This window comes from Lissotriton vulgaris, chromosome 3_1 (genome assembly GCF_964263255.1).
Source record: "Lissotriton vulgaris chromosome 3_1, aLisVul1.2, whole genome shotgun sequence".
Lineage (NCBI taxonomy): Eukaryota > Metazoa > Chordata > Amphibia > Caudata > Salamandridae > Lissotriton > Lissotriton vulgaris.
The window spans coordinates 102330060-102347631 of NC_141689.1; the positions used below are offsets into that span (position 1 = coordinate 102330060).

Here is a 17572-nt window from a genome sequence, read left to right on the forward strand (position 1 = left end):
GGTGGTGTCACTGACTGTGCATCGTCATCGTGTCTGCAGTGTGACTGTGAGATTGAGAATATTACGCGGCCAACAACGATCATCAGAGAAGAACACCTGTCCCGTGTCCGACTCCGAGTCTCCGGATTGCCAGGTATTGCCGGCAGTTCTGCAATGCGCTCATGACTGTGTACAGTACACTTACTGCAGTGCATCTTTACAATTACTTTGACTGAGGTCGGACATTGTCACCATCCCGCAGCACATGCCATCTTTACAGAGCCACATTGTCACTGCGGTGAAATCTGCACATATTTGTAATGCAGATGCTGGCTAGATATCACAAAGTCTTTTGCTTTCTTTCTTCCAAATCAGTGTTCACAGGCTATTTATTATTTTCCTGACAATGTACCATGTTAATGATAAATAGGGAGCGCCAAAAGAAAAGTGTGACATCAAACGTCCTTCTGGAAGTAGTCAAAGACTTTTCAGACATTAAAAGGGACACACTTCTTATCATTACAATGACATTCAATTGTAAAGTAAACTGGCTGTTTGGCTAGGTTCCCTTCCTGACGACTACCTGGCTTCAGTTAAATATATGGCAAACTGTCAAAATTAAGGGATGTTTGCGCCTTAATTTCTCTCTGACTGATTATTAGTATTTAGGTTTTCCGGATCTGGATTTACTTGATGTGCAAGATCTTGACCCACTTTTTTTTAACCAGAAAAATCATACAATGCATCACCCCCCGCAAACACCCACACCCTTTCGTACCCCTTACCCTATGCACAGGTCCCCCTATAAATGTTCAACCTACTTACAGCAGGTGGTAAATGTATGTGGCAAATCCACATGGAATATGGGGTTCCTTGTGATTTAATGGCTGGAAAAAACGACCGACGCACTGAGGGGCATATCATCTAGAAACTGAGTTAAAATTATCGCCGCTTCAGCGGCAGAAAACTGTCCCTAAATCGGCAATGATGGGCTTAATAATACACCCTTGAGAATTCCAATAGAAGCCCATGTTCACAGCAGAACATGGGCTTCTATTGGAATTCTCCAGGGCGTATTATCAAGCCTCTTATCTCCACTTTAGTTTTCTTACTTTGGAATGGCCTAATTGCGGGCCCTTTTGTTTCGATTTCTTTTTTGGGTGGACAGTGGTGCAACCTGGGGTTGGTGCATTATTCTGACAAGGGGCAGAGATATGCTGTGGAAGCTGTACTGACCATGGGTCAGTAAAACCCATTGAATACTCCTGTTAGGCCACAGGTACTACTGCTAGTGTCACTGGGTAGTGGTAACTCAGTTTCATTGTTGAACATTAAAAGAAGGCGACTTCAGGCAGGATAGAATTGGTGCTCACTAGGCAGGTCTTACTTTCGTTCTTGGATCTGACTATGTTGGCAGCAAAAACTTCATATCTACAGATGTTGGATTTGTCTTTGTAGATCCTGGCTTGTTTGGCTCATTTATTGTTAAAATTACTTTCACCTCATGAATTGTCCCTCTGATGAAAGAAGAACTACGCTGCTGATTATAATATATGGACTGTCGGAATGTGACTTGATTGGACTGTTGGTGACCATGGTTACTCCCGGTGTTCATGGGAGTTGTAGTTTTGATGTGTTTTATTATGTTTCTTTAAATTTGCTGTTAATAAAGAGTGAAGAAAGAAATGCATAATCCTGGCCTCAGGTCCTTACATAGAATTAGGAAATTAGGAAACTGAATAACAAATAAGTTTCCCAAGATGGCCAACAGAGAAAAAAGAGCACAAATATAGCACCGATATCCCTCAGATGTAGCCCACATATTGCCAAATGACAAAAGTGTGCAAAACACTTTTTATTTTTTGGTTTTTTTTGCAGTTTTATATAGTGCAAACTGGGCAGGTATTTGAGCATTGCATCTTACTTGGACCCCTTATTGCATATTTTTCACGAAGTACATGAGATTGATCTTGCGAAACACTGATCTTTACTATTCTGTTAACCTGAAGTTGCTCTGAACCGGGCTTTGTAACACCTGTTTTTACCTACTGGTTTTAATTAATTCTCACTGTATTGTATTAAGAAAGAGGATTTACAATTTTTATGTAAACTTTTATGATCTATGCTTATAAATCAGATTGAATAAAGTTTAATTAATGTAATTGAAGTCTCCCCAGATGGCCACCAGAAAAAAAGGAGCCCAAATGTAGCACAAATATCACCAAGATGTAGCCCAGGTGTAGCCCAATGCCAGAAGTGTGAATAATTTTTATCTTTCAATCAATCAATCAGGACACTTATAAAGCGCACTACATACCCGTGAGGGTCTCAAGGCGCAATGGGGTGGGGGGGGGGTGCTGTTACTGATTGAAGAGCCAGCTCTTGAGGAGTCTTCTGAAGGCCAGTAGGTCTTGGGTCTGCCGTAGGTTGGTGGGGAGGGTGTTCCAGGTCTTGGCGGCGAGGGGGGAGAAGGATCTGCCCCGGTGGTCATTCTTCGGATGTGGGGGTCTGTGGGGAGGGCGGTACCAGTGGAGCGGAGATGGTGAGAGGGGGTGTAGAAGCTGTGTCGTCTGTTGAGGGATGGTGGGCTGGTGGGCTGGTGTTGGTGAGAGCTTTGTGTGCGTGGATGAAGAGCTTGAAGGTTATCCTCTTGTTGATTGGGAGCCAGTGTAGGTTTCTCAGGTTGGGTGTGATGTGGCTGCCGCGGGGTATGTCGAGGATCAGACCTGGCTAGGCATTCTGGATACATTGCAGTCATCTCAGGAGTTTGGCCGACGTTCCTGCATAGAGAGCGTTTTCGTAATCCAATCTGCTGGTGACCGGGGTCTGGGTGACTGTTCTTCTAGTTTCAATGGGGATCCATTTGAAGATCATGCGGAGCATTCAGAGAGTGTTGAAGCAGGATGAGGAGACAGTACTTGACCTGGTTAGTCATGGAGAGGGTGGAGTCGAGAATGACCCCTAGGTTGCTTGCGTGGTCGGTGTGTGTCGGGCTGTTCCCAGTGTGGTCGTCCCAGGCCAAAGGGGTGGGACCGAGTATGAGGACTTCTGTTTTGTCTGAGTTCAGCTTCAGCCGGCTGTTCTTTACCTATTCGGCGACGGCCTTCATTTCTTCGTGGAGGTTGGTCTTTGTGGTGTGAGTATCTTTGGTGAGGGAGAGGATCAGCTGGGTGTCGTCGGCGTAGGAGATGGTGTTGAGGTCGTGCTGTCGGGTGACGTGGGCGAGAGGTGCCATGTAGATGTTGAACAACGTCGGGCTAAGGGAAGAGCCCTGGGGTACGCCGCAGATGATCTCGGTGGCATTCAAGCAGAAGGGGGGGAGGCGGATGCTCTGTGTGCTGCCGGATAGGAATGAGGTGTTCCAGTCCAGGGCCTTCTCTTGGATCCCAGCGCCTTGAGACCCTACGGGTATGTAGCGCGCTTTATAAGTGTCATTGATTGATTGATTGATTGATCCCGGCATCGTGAGGCGTGTTCGTAGTGTGCAGTGGCAGACCGCGTCGAAGGCGACTGACAGGTCCAGGAGGATGAGGGCCGCTGGTTCTCCATTGTCAAGTAGGGGCCTGATGTCATCGGTGGCGGCAATGAGGGCGGTTTCAGTGCTGTGATTGCTGCGGAACCCAGACTGGGACGGGTCCAGAATGCTGTTTTCCTCGAGGTAGCGGGTCTGTTGTTTGTTGACTATTTTCTCGGTGTCCTTCGCTGGGAAATTAAGCAGGGAGATGGGTCGGAGGTTTTTGAGGTCCTTGGGGTCCGCCTTGGGTTTCTTGAGTAACGCGTTGATCTCGGCGTGCTTTCAACTTTCCAGGAAGGTTGCTGTCTCAAAGGAGATTTTGATTATTTTCCGGAGATGAGGTGCGATGGCGGTGCATTCTTTGTTGAAGATGTGGTGAGGGCATGGGTCCAGAGTGGATGGTGTTCATGATCACGCTGGTGTCTTTCTCACTGATGTTGGTCTAGGAGAGCAGGCGGTTGATGCGGGTGGTGGTCGTGGGGGCTGCAGGTGTCGGGGAGTCGCGGTGTTGAAGCTGTCATAGATGTCATAGATGAGTGAGTCACATAGGTCTTGTGAAGGCAGGATGTTGTTGTTGTTGGAGCTGTTGTTGGAGAGCTCTCCTTCACGATGCTGGAGAGTTCTTTGCTGCTGTGTGCGTTGTTATCTAGGCAGTCTTTAAATGAAGCCCTCTTGGTGGTTCTGATGAGTTGATGGTGTTTGCGAGTGGCGTTCTTGTGGGCAGCGTGGCTGTCCAGAGTTCATTCGCTGAGCCAGTTCTTCTCCAGTTTTCGGCATGTTCGTTTGGAGGCTTAGAGGTCTTCGGTGAACCAGGTAGCCTTCTTGCTGGTGTGGCTGTTGGAGGGTGCCTTGAGCGGGGCGAGGGTGTTGGCACAGTTGTTGATCCATTGTCTGAAGTGGAAGTGCATGTGTACGGAGGTGCTGAGGGTGTCGTCGGTGTTGATCGAGACTCTGGGAGTGTTCATGTGGGAATGGCGATTCCTCGTCCGGCGCCATTGGTGTGGACCTTGCGGGTGATCTTGTAACCTTCCGGGATGGCTATGGTGTGTCTGGTGCCAAGGAGGAGTTCAGTCAGGTCTCCGTCAGTAAGGCGGCATCTGGGGAGGTAGAGTCGAGGAGGTCCCAGAGTTCAAGGGCGTGTTTGCGGGCGGAGCGGTGTTGAGGAGGATGCATCTGAGGTAATTGGCTTCTTTTGTTGGCGGTTTGGTGGCCCGGATGATGGTGAAGCTGCAGATCCGACAGGTGAAGGGCCCTTGGGTGCGCATCGGGTGGACCGGTAGCAGGTGTGTTCTCCTCCGGGGTTGAGTGTGTGGAGGGTGCTGGCATCGTAGTGGAGTCGGGCGGCATGGCTTTCATGGGGGTCAGGGGCTTTGGTGCTGGTCGCGGTCCAGGCGCGGACAGGCACAGACGGGCTTGCCTTAGGCAAGCCTTCGAGGGAGGTGGGAGGGAGATGCAGCTGGGAGGCAGGAGCGGGGAGGCCAGTGGAGGGCGAGGGGGGCGGGCCGCAGGGGATGCAGTGGCGGGAACCGGGGATTGGTGGAGGCGGCGAGGGAGTACAGAAGACAAAAGGGGGGAACAGTAGGGGCCAGAGAGTAACGCTACAACAAGGTCAACTGAGAAGCAAGACACAGCACAATTAAACACTTGGGACCACAATAGTACAATAAGGAAATGAGGGCCGACCAAATGACGAGCGCAGCACAATTTAAACAGTTGGAGTCACAAAGGAAAAATACAATAAAATGAGAAAGACCAAATGCCTACAGCGGGCCGCAAACCCTGGCAGAAGCTGGCAGGGAGCACTGGTGCAGGACAGGTGGAGCTGTGCGGTGAGTGGAGCGACCTGCCTGGAGGCATGGTTGGGGTCGCTCTTAGTGCCGCGCAGTGGCAGCCATATATGGGGAGGTGCAGCTGGGAGGCGGGAGCGGGGAGGCCAATGGAGGGGGAGAGGGGTGGGGATGGGTGGAGGCGGAGAGGGAGTACATTAGGCAAAAGGGGGGACAGTGGGGGCCAGAGAGTAATGCTACAACGGGGTCAATTGAGAGGCAAGACACGGCACAATTAAACACTTGGGATCACAATAGCACAATAACGAAATGAGAGACGACCAAATGACGAGCACAGCACAATTTAAACAGTTGGAGTCACAAAGGAAAAATAACAAAAAATTTGAATGACCAAATGGCTATAGCGGGCCTCGAACCCTAGGCACAGCGGCAGAAGCTGGCTGGGAGCACTGGCGCAGAACAGGTGGAGCTGCGCGGTGAGTTGAGTGAGTGCAGGCTGGTCAGATATTGGAGTGCTTTACATGAGCATTGGTTACATCATACAAGGACAAACTCATTTTGGTTGTAGGCCTGGGGAGATTAAGTGATTTGACCAGAATCACAGATGTTGAGCTGAAGCAGAAACTCCAACATGGTTCCCCAGTTGCAAAGTCTGCAGCTCTGGAAGTAACACCACATTCTCTCCCCTAAGCATAGCATTTAATCAAGTGGTCAACTGGATAAAAAAAATATAACGATGGGGGTTTTGGGGCCCTGCCCCTGTGATACTTTTTCAGAGCAGAATACTTTACATATGTTTCTTTTCTGCGACTTTTACGCTCCACTACGTAAGAAATTTATATTGCCATTATTAAAGGGCGGTAGCTTTGAGCAAGTTAGGCCAGCCTTGGTGTACTTGCAATCCCTGGAGTCCCCATTGGTGTGTTTTGGGGTAGCCAGTTACATCATGGTGGCCATTAGACGAAGAAACATGGTGTAGAAATTGCGGTACCCATCCTCCACCTTTGCACTTATAGTGATTTCTTGGAAGAGGAAATTCTTTGGTGTGACGATTTAGTCAAGGAATTACGGGATTTTATAAGGAAGACTCAATGGGTGAATTTTTTTTTTTTAATTATTTATTTGAACTCCAAGTGTTTTTCTTAATGATGGTGTAATGTGATTTACATGGTCTTCTTAATTACAACATATGTTAAGCTGGAATGTGTTTTTACACTTTATAGTAGTATGTAATGTATATTTTAATTCTATGATATTTGTATTGTGCTTTGATGGTTTTAATTTTTAACCAAATAAAGCTAATATTGACTTGACTAATAATTTTAAAGTTCTTTGTCGCTATTTGAGAACTCAGAAAATATGTCCTCATTTTAGTTTTTTAAAGCACTAACCATAATTTCCATGCAAATAAGACTCTCACATTTCTATAATTTCTAAAGGAAATGCTTTAGGTATTACAGTTGTGAATACATCAAGATCACATTAGGCATGCCACACTTTTGTAATAAATATAGAATGTTAGCAATCTAGTCGTTCATTAGGATATTGTTGGGAGGCAGAGGTCAGGGGTATAGACTCGGAAATTGAAGGCAGGTAGGAGGGAACAGCGGCAACAATTTGACCACACTGGGCAGGCACAAAGGGCAGTGGCAGCACAATATGGAGGGCAGTGGAAAGGGGGGCATGGGCAACAAACCAACAATGGATGACAGGCAAGAGAGGCTGTGGCGATATAATAGTCCATTGAGGGCAGAAGGAAGAGGCAGTGGTAGTACAACAATACATGCCAACAGAGACGATTCAGGCAGGAATTGCCCAATGTTATTAGGCCCAAAGGGGCTTTATTTTATCTGTCTCTTGTCTACAATCTCCTCTTTTTCTATGCAAGTCAAAGGGAAAAACCAATGCCCTAGTTTTGTTCTTCAAAATCTCCCTCTTACCAAGTTCAAAATGTTAGCAAGTATGGTACATTGGATCATGGTAGGCCCGAGCAATTGGGGTAGGGACATGGACTTGGATAACAGAGGACAGGGTAGACATGGACAGGTACATCTAACTGAACTTACAGGGCAGCCTTCAGGGTTTGCAGCAGCACAATACACCACACAGGGCATGCGGGACGGCGGTGCAGCACAGCAAACCAAGTAAAGCAATAGGGAGGGGACAGGAACATGCACATGGACAACAGAGAACAGAGGGGAAAGAGGCACAGGCAGCAAGCTGACCATACTGGACAGACAGGAGATAAAGCTGCACCAAAATTGACCGTAAAGGGCAAGAGGGAGAGATCAGGGGCATGATAATGAAACAGACAAGCCAAGAGGGAGGGAATAGGGGTCTGCACATGAAAATGGAGGGCAGGGGGCAAGGGGGCAGGGCAGGATCAGCAAGCTGACCATGGAGGTCAGGGAGGATGGGCACTAGAAGCACAACAGTCCATGGAGGGCAACAGTGAAACTACAATGGCATACGCACAGACCATGGAGGGACGGTGGGAGGGGTCAGGGGCAGTTACCTGGCCACACAGGGAAGTTGGGAGGGGCTGTGGCAGCACAGAAGACCATACATGGCAAACAAGAGGGTTAGTGGCAGCACAATTTGGCCATGATAAGCAAGAAGGAGGGTGCTGGCATGCACAAAGGATCATGAAGGTTAGAAGGGATGGGTAGGAGCTGGGCACCGACAAGAGAGTTCAGGGAAAGGAGCCTCACAGCAGACCACGCGGGCAGGCAGGAGGAGCAGTTGCAGCACAACAGACCAGGGAGGGCAGAAGGATGTGGCAGTAAAATGGACTACAGAGGACAGGAGGAAGGGGATATGGGCATGGAACATGGACAGGCAGGGCGGAGGTGGCAGGGAGAGGTTACAGTCATCTGACAATGCTAGGAGGGGAGTGGTAGCTCAATAGGAAACTTAGAGTAGATAGGAGGGCAGGTCCACGGAACATGGTGGGCAAAAAGGATGGATCAGGGGCACGCACACAGACATCTGAGGGCAGGGGGAAGGAAAGTAGGGGCAGCAAGCTAAGCACAGAGGCTAAGCAGGAGAGCAATGATTGGCAGGAGGAGTGGACTTGGACATCATGCTAAGTGGAGGGCAGTGGCAGCACATCAGACCATTCATGACAGGAGGGAGGAGGCTAGTGCATGGATTCAGACCACAGAGGGTAGTTGAAAGTGGATGGAGCAGCAAGCTAACTGTTCAGAGAAGGCGAGAAGGCCAGTGGAAGAACATGTGTCACACAGGGCTGTAATGAGGGAGCAGGGGCATGGACTTGGACAATGGGTGGCAAGGAGGAGGGGAGGCATGAGCAGCAAGCTTGGGTGGGGGTGACACAATGCCAGGCCAGGCCCTGCATCCTTACCCCACCATCCTTTGTGATAGCCATCTTACTTAACATTAAAAAAACTAGAAATTTTCTGAGAAAAACCAACATTATAGGGACGTTATAGTTACACTTAGATATCATTGAAATTCAGCAGTTATAGTTACCTAAGCTAACTATAACTTATGCCCCCGCAATGCACTGCTCATGACCTCAGACATTACATCATTCATGACATGGTCAGTGACATTACTCAAGACATCACTCTTGACATCTCAAATGAGCTGTGAATGGAATAAAACTGTAATCACTAGAACTTTATTTAGGGATAGTGTGTGCATATTAACACCCATTTTTATTTATTTTCTTTCGTGTAAGAACGTCTATAATATGAAACATGCCCAGACCAAAATGGCTGATAGCCCTTCATTTTAAAGTAAAGTGTAGTCCATTGTTTATGTTGATGTTTTCAATCGTAAGCATGTTTATAATGAACATGTCACGTTGACGAACATATAGGTACAGTGGTCACAGGGCAAGATATGCTGAAATTGCAAAGTGTTCATATTAACACTTGTTTTCTTTTTTTATTGTATGAATTCCTGCATTTTTGCATTGTGACCAGGCCAATATGGCTGACAGTTTTTTGGTTTAATGTCATCATATGTTGTCATTTATTAATGTTGCCAACTGGAGCCATTTCTACATTTAAATAAGGAAGCTATAATTAAGTCTTGTATCGTGATCAAGGTTCGGACTAGCCAAAATGCGTGATTTGCGTCCTTTGTAGATTAAACACTTCCAAACTACAACCTGAGTGCTGATTCCTTCCTTGTAAGAGTGAGAGGAGATTGAATATATATATATATATATATATATATATATATATATATATATATATATATATATATATATATATATATATATATATATATATATATATATATATATATATATATATATATATATATATTTTTTTTTTTTTTTTTGATCACATATAGACGTTGTCAGTCACTCGGTGACCATTTGACCAGGAGTCACTACACTGAGCCCCCTGTAGCTCCAAGATCCAAACCCATACAAGGTTTTTATCCTTGCATGCATTGCAAAGCGTGCAAGTATAGCCAAAAGAAGATCAAGTATGAGGGCAGACCGAAAGACCCACGACCAACCAGGAACATCACGAAATTCCTGAATTGCAACTCGGAATTCGTTGTATACATACTGGTTTGTCCGTGCTCCAAGAGATACGTTGGTAGTACCATCAATCCAGCGAAGAAACGTATCTTGGAGCACATGCGTGCCATCACAAACAGGGATAAGAACTATCCGGTGGCACGCCATTTCGAGACCCACCATAACAGCAACAGAGATCTCTTGTCATTCTATTTAATAGACCAACTAGGGAGACAGGAGAGAGGTGGTGACAAGATCAGAACCCTCAGGGCTATGGAATCCAAATACATCATAGACCTCCAAACGGAGAAACCGACAGGTCTTAATAACGATGAGGAACTTTGGGTTCACTTGGATTGATCAGACGGGGAATCTTTGTTTCAAGTAATTTATGCAACTTCTGTAGAATATATAGAATATATAGAATATATATGTTAACATCTTTTGCCTCCACAACCCCTGCATAAAGTTTATATGTCACCAATATACTTCTATCAGGGAGTCACTTGCCCATACAGGGCTAGATGTACAAAAACAGAAAACAAATAGGCCCATTCAGGGCATTAGAACAACTTTAGGACTCACTCACCTGTATTACACAACATGTAAGAGAAAGACCACAAGTACAGAATGCACTTGGATATATGATTGTGCAAAAGAAGGTTAAATCACAACTATATTTCCCTTCAATGAATTAAGTGTCTGCCCCCAATTTATCATCTCGCGGGGGACACGCTATGATATTTATTGTCAAATTCAAAAGTACCACCATACATATACATTTATAATGATTCAATGTATTACTGTACATATTATGATTCCAATGGTCGAAAATGTTTTCTCTTTAATTTGTTTGTGAGCCTAAGAATGTTTAAATTCATTACGAGGGAAGCTGTTTGCCCTCTTGTTTTTTTTAATGCACGAGCACTTTATTGATCGCCATTTCTCCCAAGTTGCATAGAAAAGCAGTAAGCATTTGCACCTTACAATATGTCTGCCGCTATTTTTTCAAGTAATGTTGGGCTTAGTCCTCTTTCTATTGTGGTTAGAGTTGGAGTTTAAATGGCGATTTTTTATCATTCACAATTGACACTGAGGAAGCCGTTTCACGGCGAAACGCGTTTGTCTTTTGGTTGGGGTGACGGGGGTCTGTCAATAAACTAAAAGAAACATCGAGCTCTGAGTGCCGTCTGCTTTCTGGAGTACGAGCGAGCGTGCAGCGATATATATATATATATATATATATATATATATATATATATACCTCTCTTGCTTCTCTCTGCAAATATCTTGCCTCTTTCTGCACTTCTCATGCCTCTTTCTGCATTTCTCTTCTCTTGCCTCTTCCAGCACCTATCTTGCCTCTATCTGTACCTCTCTTGCCTCATTCTGCACTTCTCGTGCCTCTTTCTGAACCTCTCTTGCTTCTTTCTGCAGCTCAATCTCTTCTTTCTGCACTTCTCTTGCCTCTTTCTGCAGCACATTCTCATCTTTATGCACTTCCCTTGTATCTTTCTGCACCTCTCTTGCTTCTTTCTGCAGTTCATTCTCATCTTTATGCACTTCCCTTGTCTCTTTCTGCACCTCTCTTGTCTCTTTCTGCACTTCTTTTGCTTCTTTCTGTACCTTTCTTCCTGTTTATGCACCTCTCTTGCCTCTTTCTGCACCTTTGTTCCTCTTTCAGTACCTCTCTTGCATCTTTCTGTACCTCTCTTGCCTCATTCGTCTCTTGCCTCTTTCTGCACCTCACTTGCCTCTTTCTGCACCTTTCATCCTCTTTTTGCTCCTCTCTTGCCTCTTTCTATACCTCTTACTTCTTTCTGCACCTCTCTTGCCTCTTTCTGAACTTCTATTGCCTCTATCTGCACCTATATTGCCTCTTTCTGCATCTCTCTTGCCTCTTTAGGCAGCTTGCTCTCTTCTTTCAGCACCTCTCATGCTTCTTTCTGCACCTCTCTTCCGTCTTTCTGCAGCTCACTCTCTTCTTTCTGTGTCTCGCTTGCCTCTTTCTGCATCTCTCTCTTATTTCGGCACCTAACTTGCCTCTTTCTGCACACCTGTTGCCTCTTTATGCACCTCTCCTGCCTCTTTCTGCATATCTCTTGCCTCTTTCTGAACCTCTCTTGCCTCTATCTGCACTTCTCTTGCCACTTTCTGCATCTTTCTTGCCTCTTTAGGCAGCTCACTCTCTTCTTTCTGCACCTCTCTTGCTTCTTTCTGCACCTCTCTTCCATCTTCCTGCAGCTCACTCTCTTCGTTTTGCACCTCTATTGCCTCTTTCTGCATCTCTCGCTTATTTCTGCACCTACCTTGCCTCTTTCTGCACATCTGTTGCCTCTTTATGCACCTCTCCTGCCTCTTTCTTGCATATCTCTTGCCTCTTTCTGCTCCACTCTTGCCTCTTTCTGCACCTCTCTTGCCTCCTTCAGCACCTCTCTTCTTTGGGTGGGTGGAATTTGCGTAATCGCGTTACTCAAATCTCCTCGAAACGGTAAAAAATCTCAGTGAACACGCAGAAATTCCGCGAACATTGCTTGTTTGCGATGCTTTTTACTGTTGGCAATTGCTGTTTGCGTGCTCGGGGGTTAAATATCTTGCGAACACGCATTTTGAGAACGCAAACAAGCAAACAAATTCGCAAAGCCGCGGAATGCAGAATTTTGTCCAATTTCGCGTTCTCCGCGGAACACAAAATTACCCAAATTCCACGAGCGGAACAGAATTTACGGCCAAGGCCTACTTCTTTCAGCACCTCTCTTGCCTCTTTCTGCACGTCTGTTGCCTCTTTATGCACCTCTCTTACCTCTGTCTGCACTTCTCTTGCTCCTTTCTGCAGCTCCCTCTCTTCTTTCTGCACCTCTCTTGCCTTTCTCTGCAGCTCACTCTCTTCTTTCTGCACCACTCTTGCACCTTTCTCCATCTCTCCTCCCTTCATTCTGCAGCTCACGCTCTTGTATCTGTACCTCTCTTCTCCTTTCTGCACATCTCTTGCCTTCTTCTGTACCACTCTTGCCTATTTCTATACCTCTCTTGTATCTTTCTGCCCCTCTCCTGCCTCTTTCTGTACCTCAATTGCCTCTTTATGAACCTCTCTTTCATCTGTCTGCCATTATCTTGCTTCTTTCTGCAGCTCACTCTCTTCTTTCTACACCTCTCCTGTCTCTTTATGCAGCTCTCTTGCCCCTTTCTGCACCTCTCTTGCCTCTTTCTGCACATCTCTTGCCTCTTTCTGCACCACTCTTGCCTCTTTCTGCACCTCTCTTGCCTCTTTCTGCACATCTCTTGCCTCTTTCTGCACCACTATTGCCTCTTTCTACACCTGTCTCGCCTCTTTCTGTACCTCTTTTGCCTCTTTCTGCACCTCTATTGCCTCTTTCTGCACCTCTCTTTCCCCTTTCTGTACCTCTTTTGCCTCTGTCTGCAATTATCTTGCTTCTTTCTGCAGGTAACTCTTTTCTTTCTGCACCTCTTTTGCCTTTTTCTTTAGCTCACTCTCTTCTTTCTGCACATATCTTCCCTCTTCCTGCAGCTCACTCTCTTCTTTTGGCTCCTCTCTTGACTCTTTCTGTACCTCTCTTCCCCTTTTCTGCAGCTCACTCTCTTCTTTCTGCACCTCTCTTGCCTCTTTCTGCACCTCTTTTCCTGTTTTCTGCACCTCTCTTGCCTCTTTCTACACCTCTCATGCCTCTTTCTGCGCTTCTATTGGTTCTTTCTGACTCACTCTCTTCTTTCTGTACCTCTCCTGCCTCTTTCTGTACCTCTCTTGCCTCTTTCTGCAGCTCACTCTCTTCTTTCTGCACCTCCCTGCCTCTTTCTGTACCTCTTTTGCCTCTTTCTGAACATGTATTCCTCTTTCTGCACCTCTCTTGCCTCTTGTTGCACCTCTCTTGACTCTTTTTGCTCTTCTCCTACCCATTTATCAGCTCACTTACCTCTTTCTGCTCCTCTCTTGCCTCTTTCTGCACCTCTCTTGTGTCTTTCTGCACCTATCTTGCCTCTTTCTGCAGCTCACTCGCTTCTTTCTGCTCCTCTCTTGCCTCTTTTTGCACCTCTCTTGCATTTTTCTGCACCCCTCCTGCCTCTATATGTACCTCTCTTGCCTCTTTCTGTACCTCTCTTGTCTCTTTCTGTACCTCTCTTCCCTCTTTCTCAGGGTTGCACTGGCAATAGAGGGCACTGGGCATTTCCCCGGTGGGCAGCTAGGGTGAGGGCCAGTTTTGGGCCCCTTGGGGGCTGTTTTTCTTACCGGGGGTCAGAAATATCAGCCCCCTGTAACAAAATCGGACAAAAATGGCCCTTGCAAACTGCTCGGCTGTACTCCCCCTCGCCCCAGGCGGGGGCGGCTGAGCGGTGTGCCTGGTCTGGTTTCTGTTCCCAGTCTGGCCCTACTCTTCTGTACCAGTCTTGTCTCTTTCTGTACCTCTCTTGCCTCTTTCTGCACCAGTCTTGTCTTTTTCTATACCTCTCTTGCCTCTTTCTGTACACTTCTCTCCTCTTTCTATACCTCTCATCCCTCTTACTTCACCTCTCTTGCCTTTATCTGTACCTCTCTTGGCTTTCTACTCCACTCTTGCCTCTTTCTGCACCCCTCGTGTCTCTTTCTTCACTTCTCTTGCCTCTTTCTGCACCTCTCGTGCCTCTTTCTGCACCTTACTCTCTTTGTTCTGCACCTCTCTTGCTTCTTTCTGCACCTCTCTTGCTTTTTTCTACGCTTCTCTTGCTTCTTTCAGCACATTTCTTCCTGTTCCTGCATTTTTCTTGCCTCTTTCTATACCTTCCTTCTTCTTTCTGGACCTTTCATGCCTCTTTCTGCACTTCACTTGCCTCTTTCTGAGCCTTTCTTCCTCTTTATGCACCTCACTCTCTTCTTTTTGCAACTCTCTTGCTTCTTTCTGTGCCTCTCTTGTTTGTTTCCGCACTTCTCTTACTTATTTCTGCACCTCTCTTGCCTCTTTCATCACTTCTCTTGCTTCTTTCTGCACTTCTCGTGCTTTTTTCTGCGCCTTTCTTTCTCTTTCTGCACATGTCTTACCTATCTAGGTGTAGTTAGATATTAGCATTTAAAAAAACCTTAGAAATTCACTGAAAAAAATCCAGGTTTTTGGGATTTTATAGATAGAAAGTATCATTTAAAAAAACCTTAGAAATTCACTGAAAAAACATAGGTTTTAGGGACGTTATCGTTAGAAATTGGTATTTAAAAAACCTTTGAAATTCACTGAAAGAAACATAGGTTTCAGGGACTTTATAGTAAGAAATTAGATTTTTTAAAAACGTTGAAATTCACTGAAAAAACATAGGTTTCAGGGACGTTATAGTTAGAAATTAGCATTTAGAAAACCTTAGAATTTCACTGAAAAAACACAGGTTTTAGGGACGTTATAGTTAGTTGGACACTTGTACAAAACCAGATTAATTTGGTTGTTATAATTAGTTGAACTATCTATAACTCAGGCCCCCGCAATGCGCTGCTGATGACATCACATATTATATCACTCATGACATGGTCAGTGACATTTAACCACCAGCTGCGCCGTCCATGTCCCAATAAGTTCAGATCTGACGATCCCTTCACAATTTTCAAAGGCGGTGCGACCTACCACAGCTGGACCCAGCACGTGTTAATATTCAAACAAAGATGTCCCTGCATTAGAGATGCGCTGCTCCAGCCGGTAGGTTTACAGTCTTTTATTTGAAAAGAAGCAGGATTATAGCTCCGCTTTGAATGTCCATTAGCCTAACAGGTTTCAGAGCATTCATGCTCTTTCATCAGAGGCAGGTTAAAAACGCACATCTATTTTGTACATACCCGCAGTTCCCTGCGTGCTACATTAATTAATCAATTGGCCTCCGGTGTGCCATTCTCGGTAGAGTCAATTTCAATGCATCCTCCTCCTAGCCATCCCAGAGAACTATGCTTTACAGAGATTAGACAGAGGTAAGCGTAGAGGTGGAGGCCTAGCTATCCTACACCGGTCTCATATCACCTGCAGAACTAATGCTTTGTCAAAACTATCAGACCCCTTTGAAGCCCTTCACTTCTGCATTTCATCATCACCATCCTCGTCATTTTCAGGGATTCTGATGTATAGGCCCCCTGGGCTGAGATCACAGTTCAGCAGTGACCTGTTTAGACTATTAGAACCTTATGCAGGCAAACTGCATTTCACTATACTAGGGGACCTTAACTTTCTTCTAGAGGACATCACTTCCAAAGATACTATATCTCTGATTGATCCTCTAGATGCCTGCGGTTTCACACAGTTGGTCAGGGAACCCACACATAGAGCAGGCCACACTCTGGATGCAATTTTCTCTAATGACTCCAGGATTATGACTGGCCCACCGGAACAGCCAGTGTGGACTGACCATCTAGCAGTACCTATTGTACTTACCACCTCTAGTACAGAGCTTTCTATGAAAGAGCATTCTACAAGAGAATGTAGGCAAAATTACAAAAATATCTCCAATGACTCCCTTGCCCCGTTTTTTGGAACTCTTTCCCTGACTCCAGACCCAGAGAAGGCTGCTTCGGATCTAGCCAACTGCATCTCTGGGACTTTGGATATCTTAGCTCCTGCCATCCCTAGGTATGCTGCGAGGCGTAAACCTTCTGCCCCGTGGTTTGGAGAGCAACTTAGGTTGATGAGACAAGGATGTAGAAGACAGGAAAGAAAGTGGAGGAGGACATGGGACACTAAGGATAGAGAGCTGTACAAAAGTTCACTAAAGATATATAAGGCCTTAGTCATTAAAACCAAACAAGACCACTTCTCCAACATTACCACATCCTTGACATCATCTAGGGAACTCTTCAAAATTGTAGATTCCCACTGTTCATTGCAGGCACCTGATCCTATAATAGGCTCCCAGGAGCTTTGTGACAACATCTCAAGCTTCTTTTATACGAAAATTGTAGACATCTCCAAGCAATTGGAAGGACAGAGGAAGCTTCTGGGAACACATATAGCCACTGATTTGTCTATTTTAGAAACATGGTCAAAGGATCCTGATAAGACCCTTACCAATTTCCCTCCTGTCACTCTTGAAAATCTTAACCTCCTGTTGAATAAGACGAAGTCCTCCTCTCCCTTGGACCCATGTCCACTTAAAACTCTGAAGGAATGCAGGGACACCTTCCTTCCCCATATCCTGGAGGTCATGAATAGTGCTTTAGAGCACGGGGTATTCCCCTCGGCCTGGAAGAGGGCCATTGTCAGGCCATTACTTAAGAAACCCTCCTTGGATCCTGCGGTGCTAAAAAACTTTAGACCGATTTCTCTACTACCTGCCCCAGCCAAAATGCTCGAGATGCACCTGAACCATCATCTGTCTACCTTCCTGGACTCTTCTGGATTCCTTGATCAGACTCAACATGGGTTCAGGAAACTACACAGAACTGAGTCTGCACTCACTGTTGTGACCAACAACATCAGGATGAAGGTAGACAAAGGACAGACCACAATGTTGGTCTTATTGGATCTGACCGCTGCATTCGACACCCTTTCTCCCTCAGTCTTAACATCTCGACTGAGGGAGCTGGGGGTGGAGGGGCCCGCCCTTAACCTTCTATCTTCCTTCCTGGAGCTTAGGGAGCAGAGGGTTCAAATGGGCAAATACCTCTCCCCTGTAAAGTCGTTGCAATGTGGGGTGCCACAAGGGTCGGCTTTAAGTCCGACCCTATTCAACATATATGTGGCCCCACTTGCTAGACTAGTAAGATCTTTGGGGATGGAGGTAGTGTCGTATGCAGACGACACTCAGATCATGGTGTCCCTGTCACGGTCTGTC

General features: G+C 46.0%; 2 protein-coding genes across 3 annotated transcripts in view; both read left to right on the forward strand.

Annotated features, from left to right (window-relative positions):
* Window positions 1–17572, forward strand: part of LOC147726030 (N-acetyltransferase 8F1-like) — a 203865-nt gene that overhangs the window by 181300 nt on the left and 4993 nt on the right. Inside the window, exon 1 of one of the 2 annotated variants that reach the window (XM_086960144.1) lies at window positions 15371–15453. The exons of the other annotated variant lie outside the window; for it this stretch is intronic. Within the exon in view, the coding sequence (XP_086816270.1) occupies window positions 15437–15453 (17 nt within the window). The 5' untranslated portion in view covers window positions 15371–15436. Of the gene's footprint in view, window positions 1–15370; window positions 15454–17572 lie in introns of those variants that run through there. 2 annotated transcript variants of the gene reach the window in all.
* LOC147726031 (N-acetyltransferase 8F1-like) overlaps window positions 1–17572 on the forward strand; it is a 427392-nt gene that overhangs the window by 181200 nt on the left and 228620 nt on the right. The window lies entirely within an intron of this gene.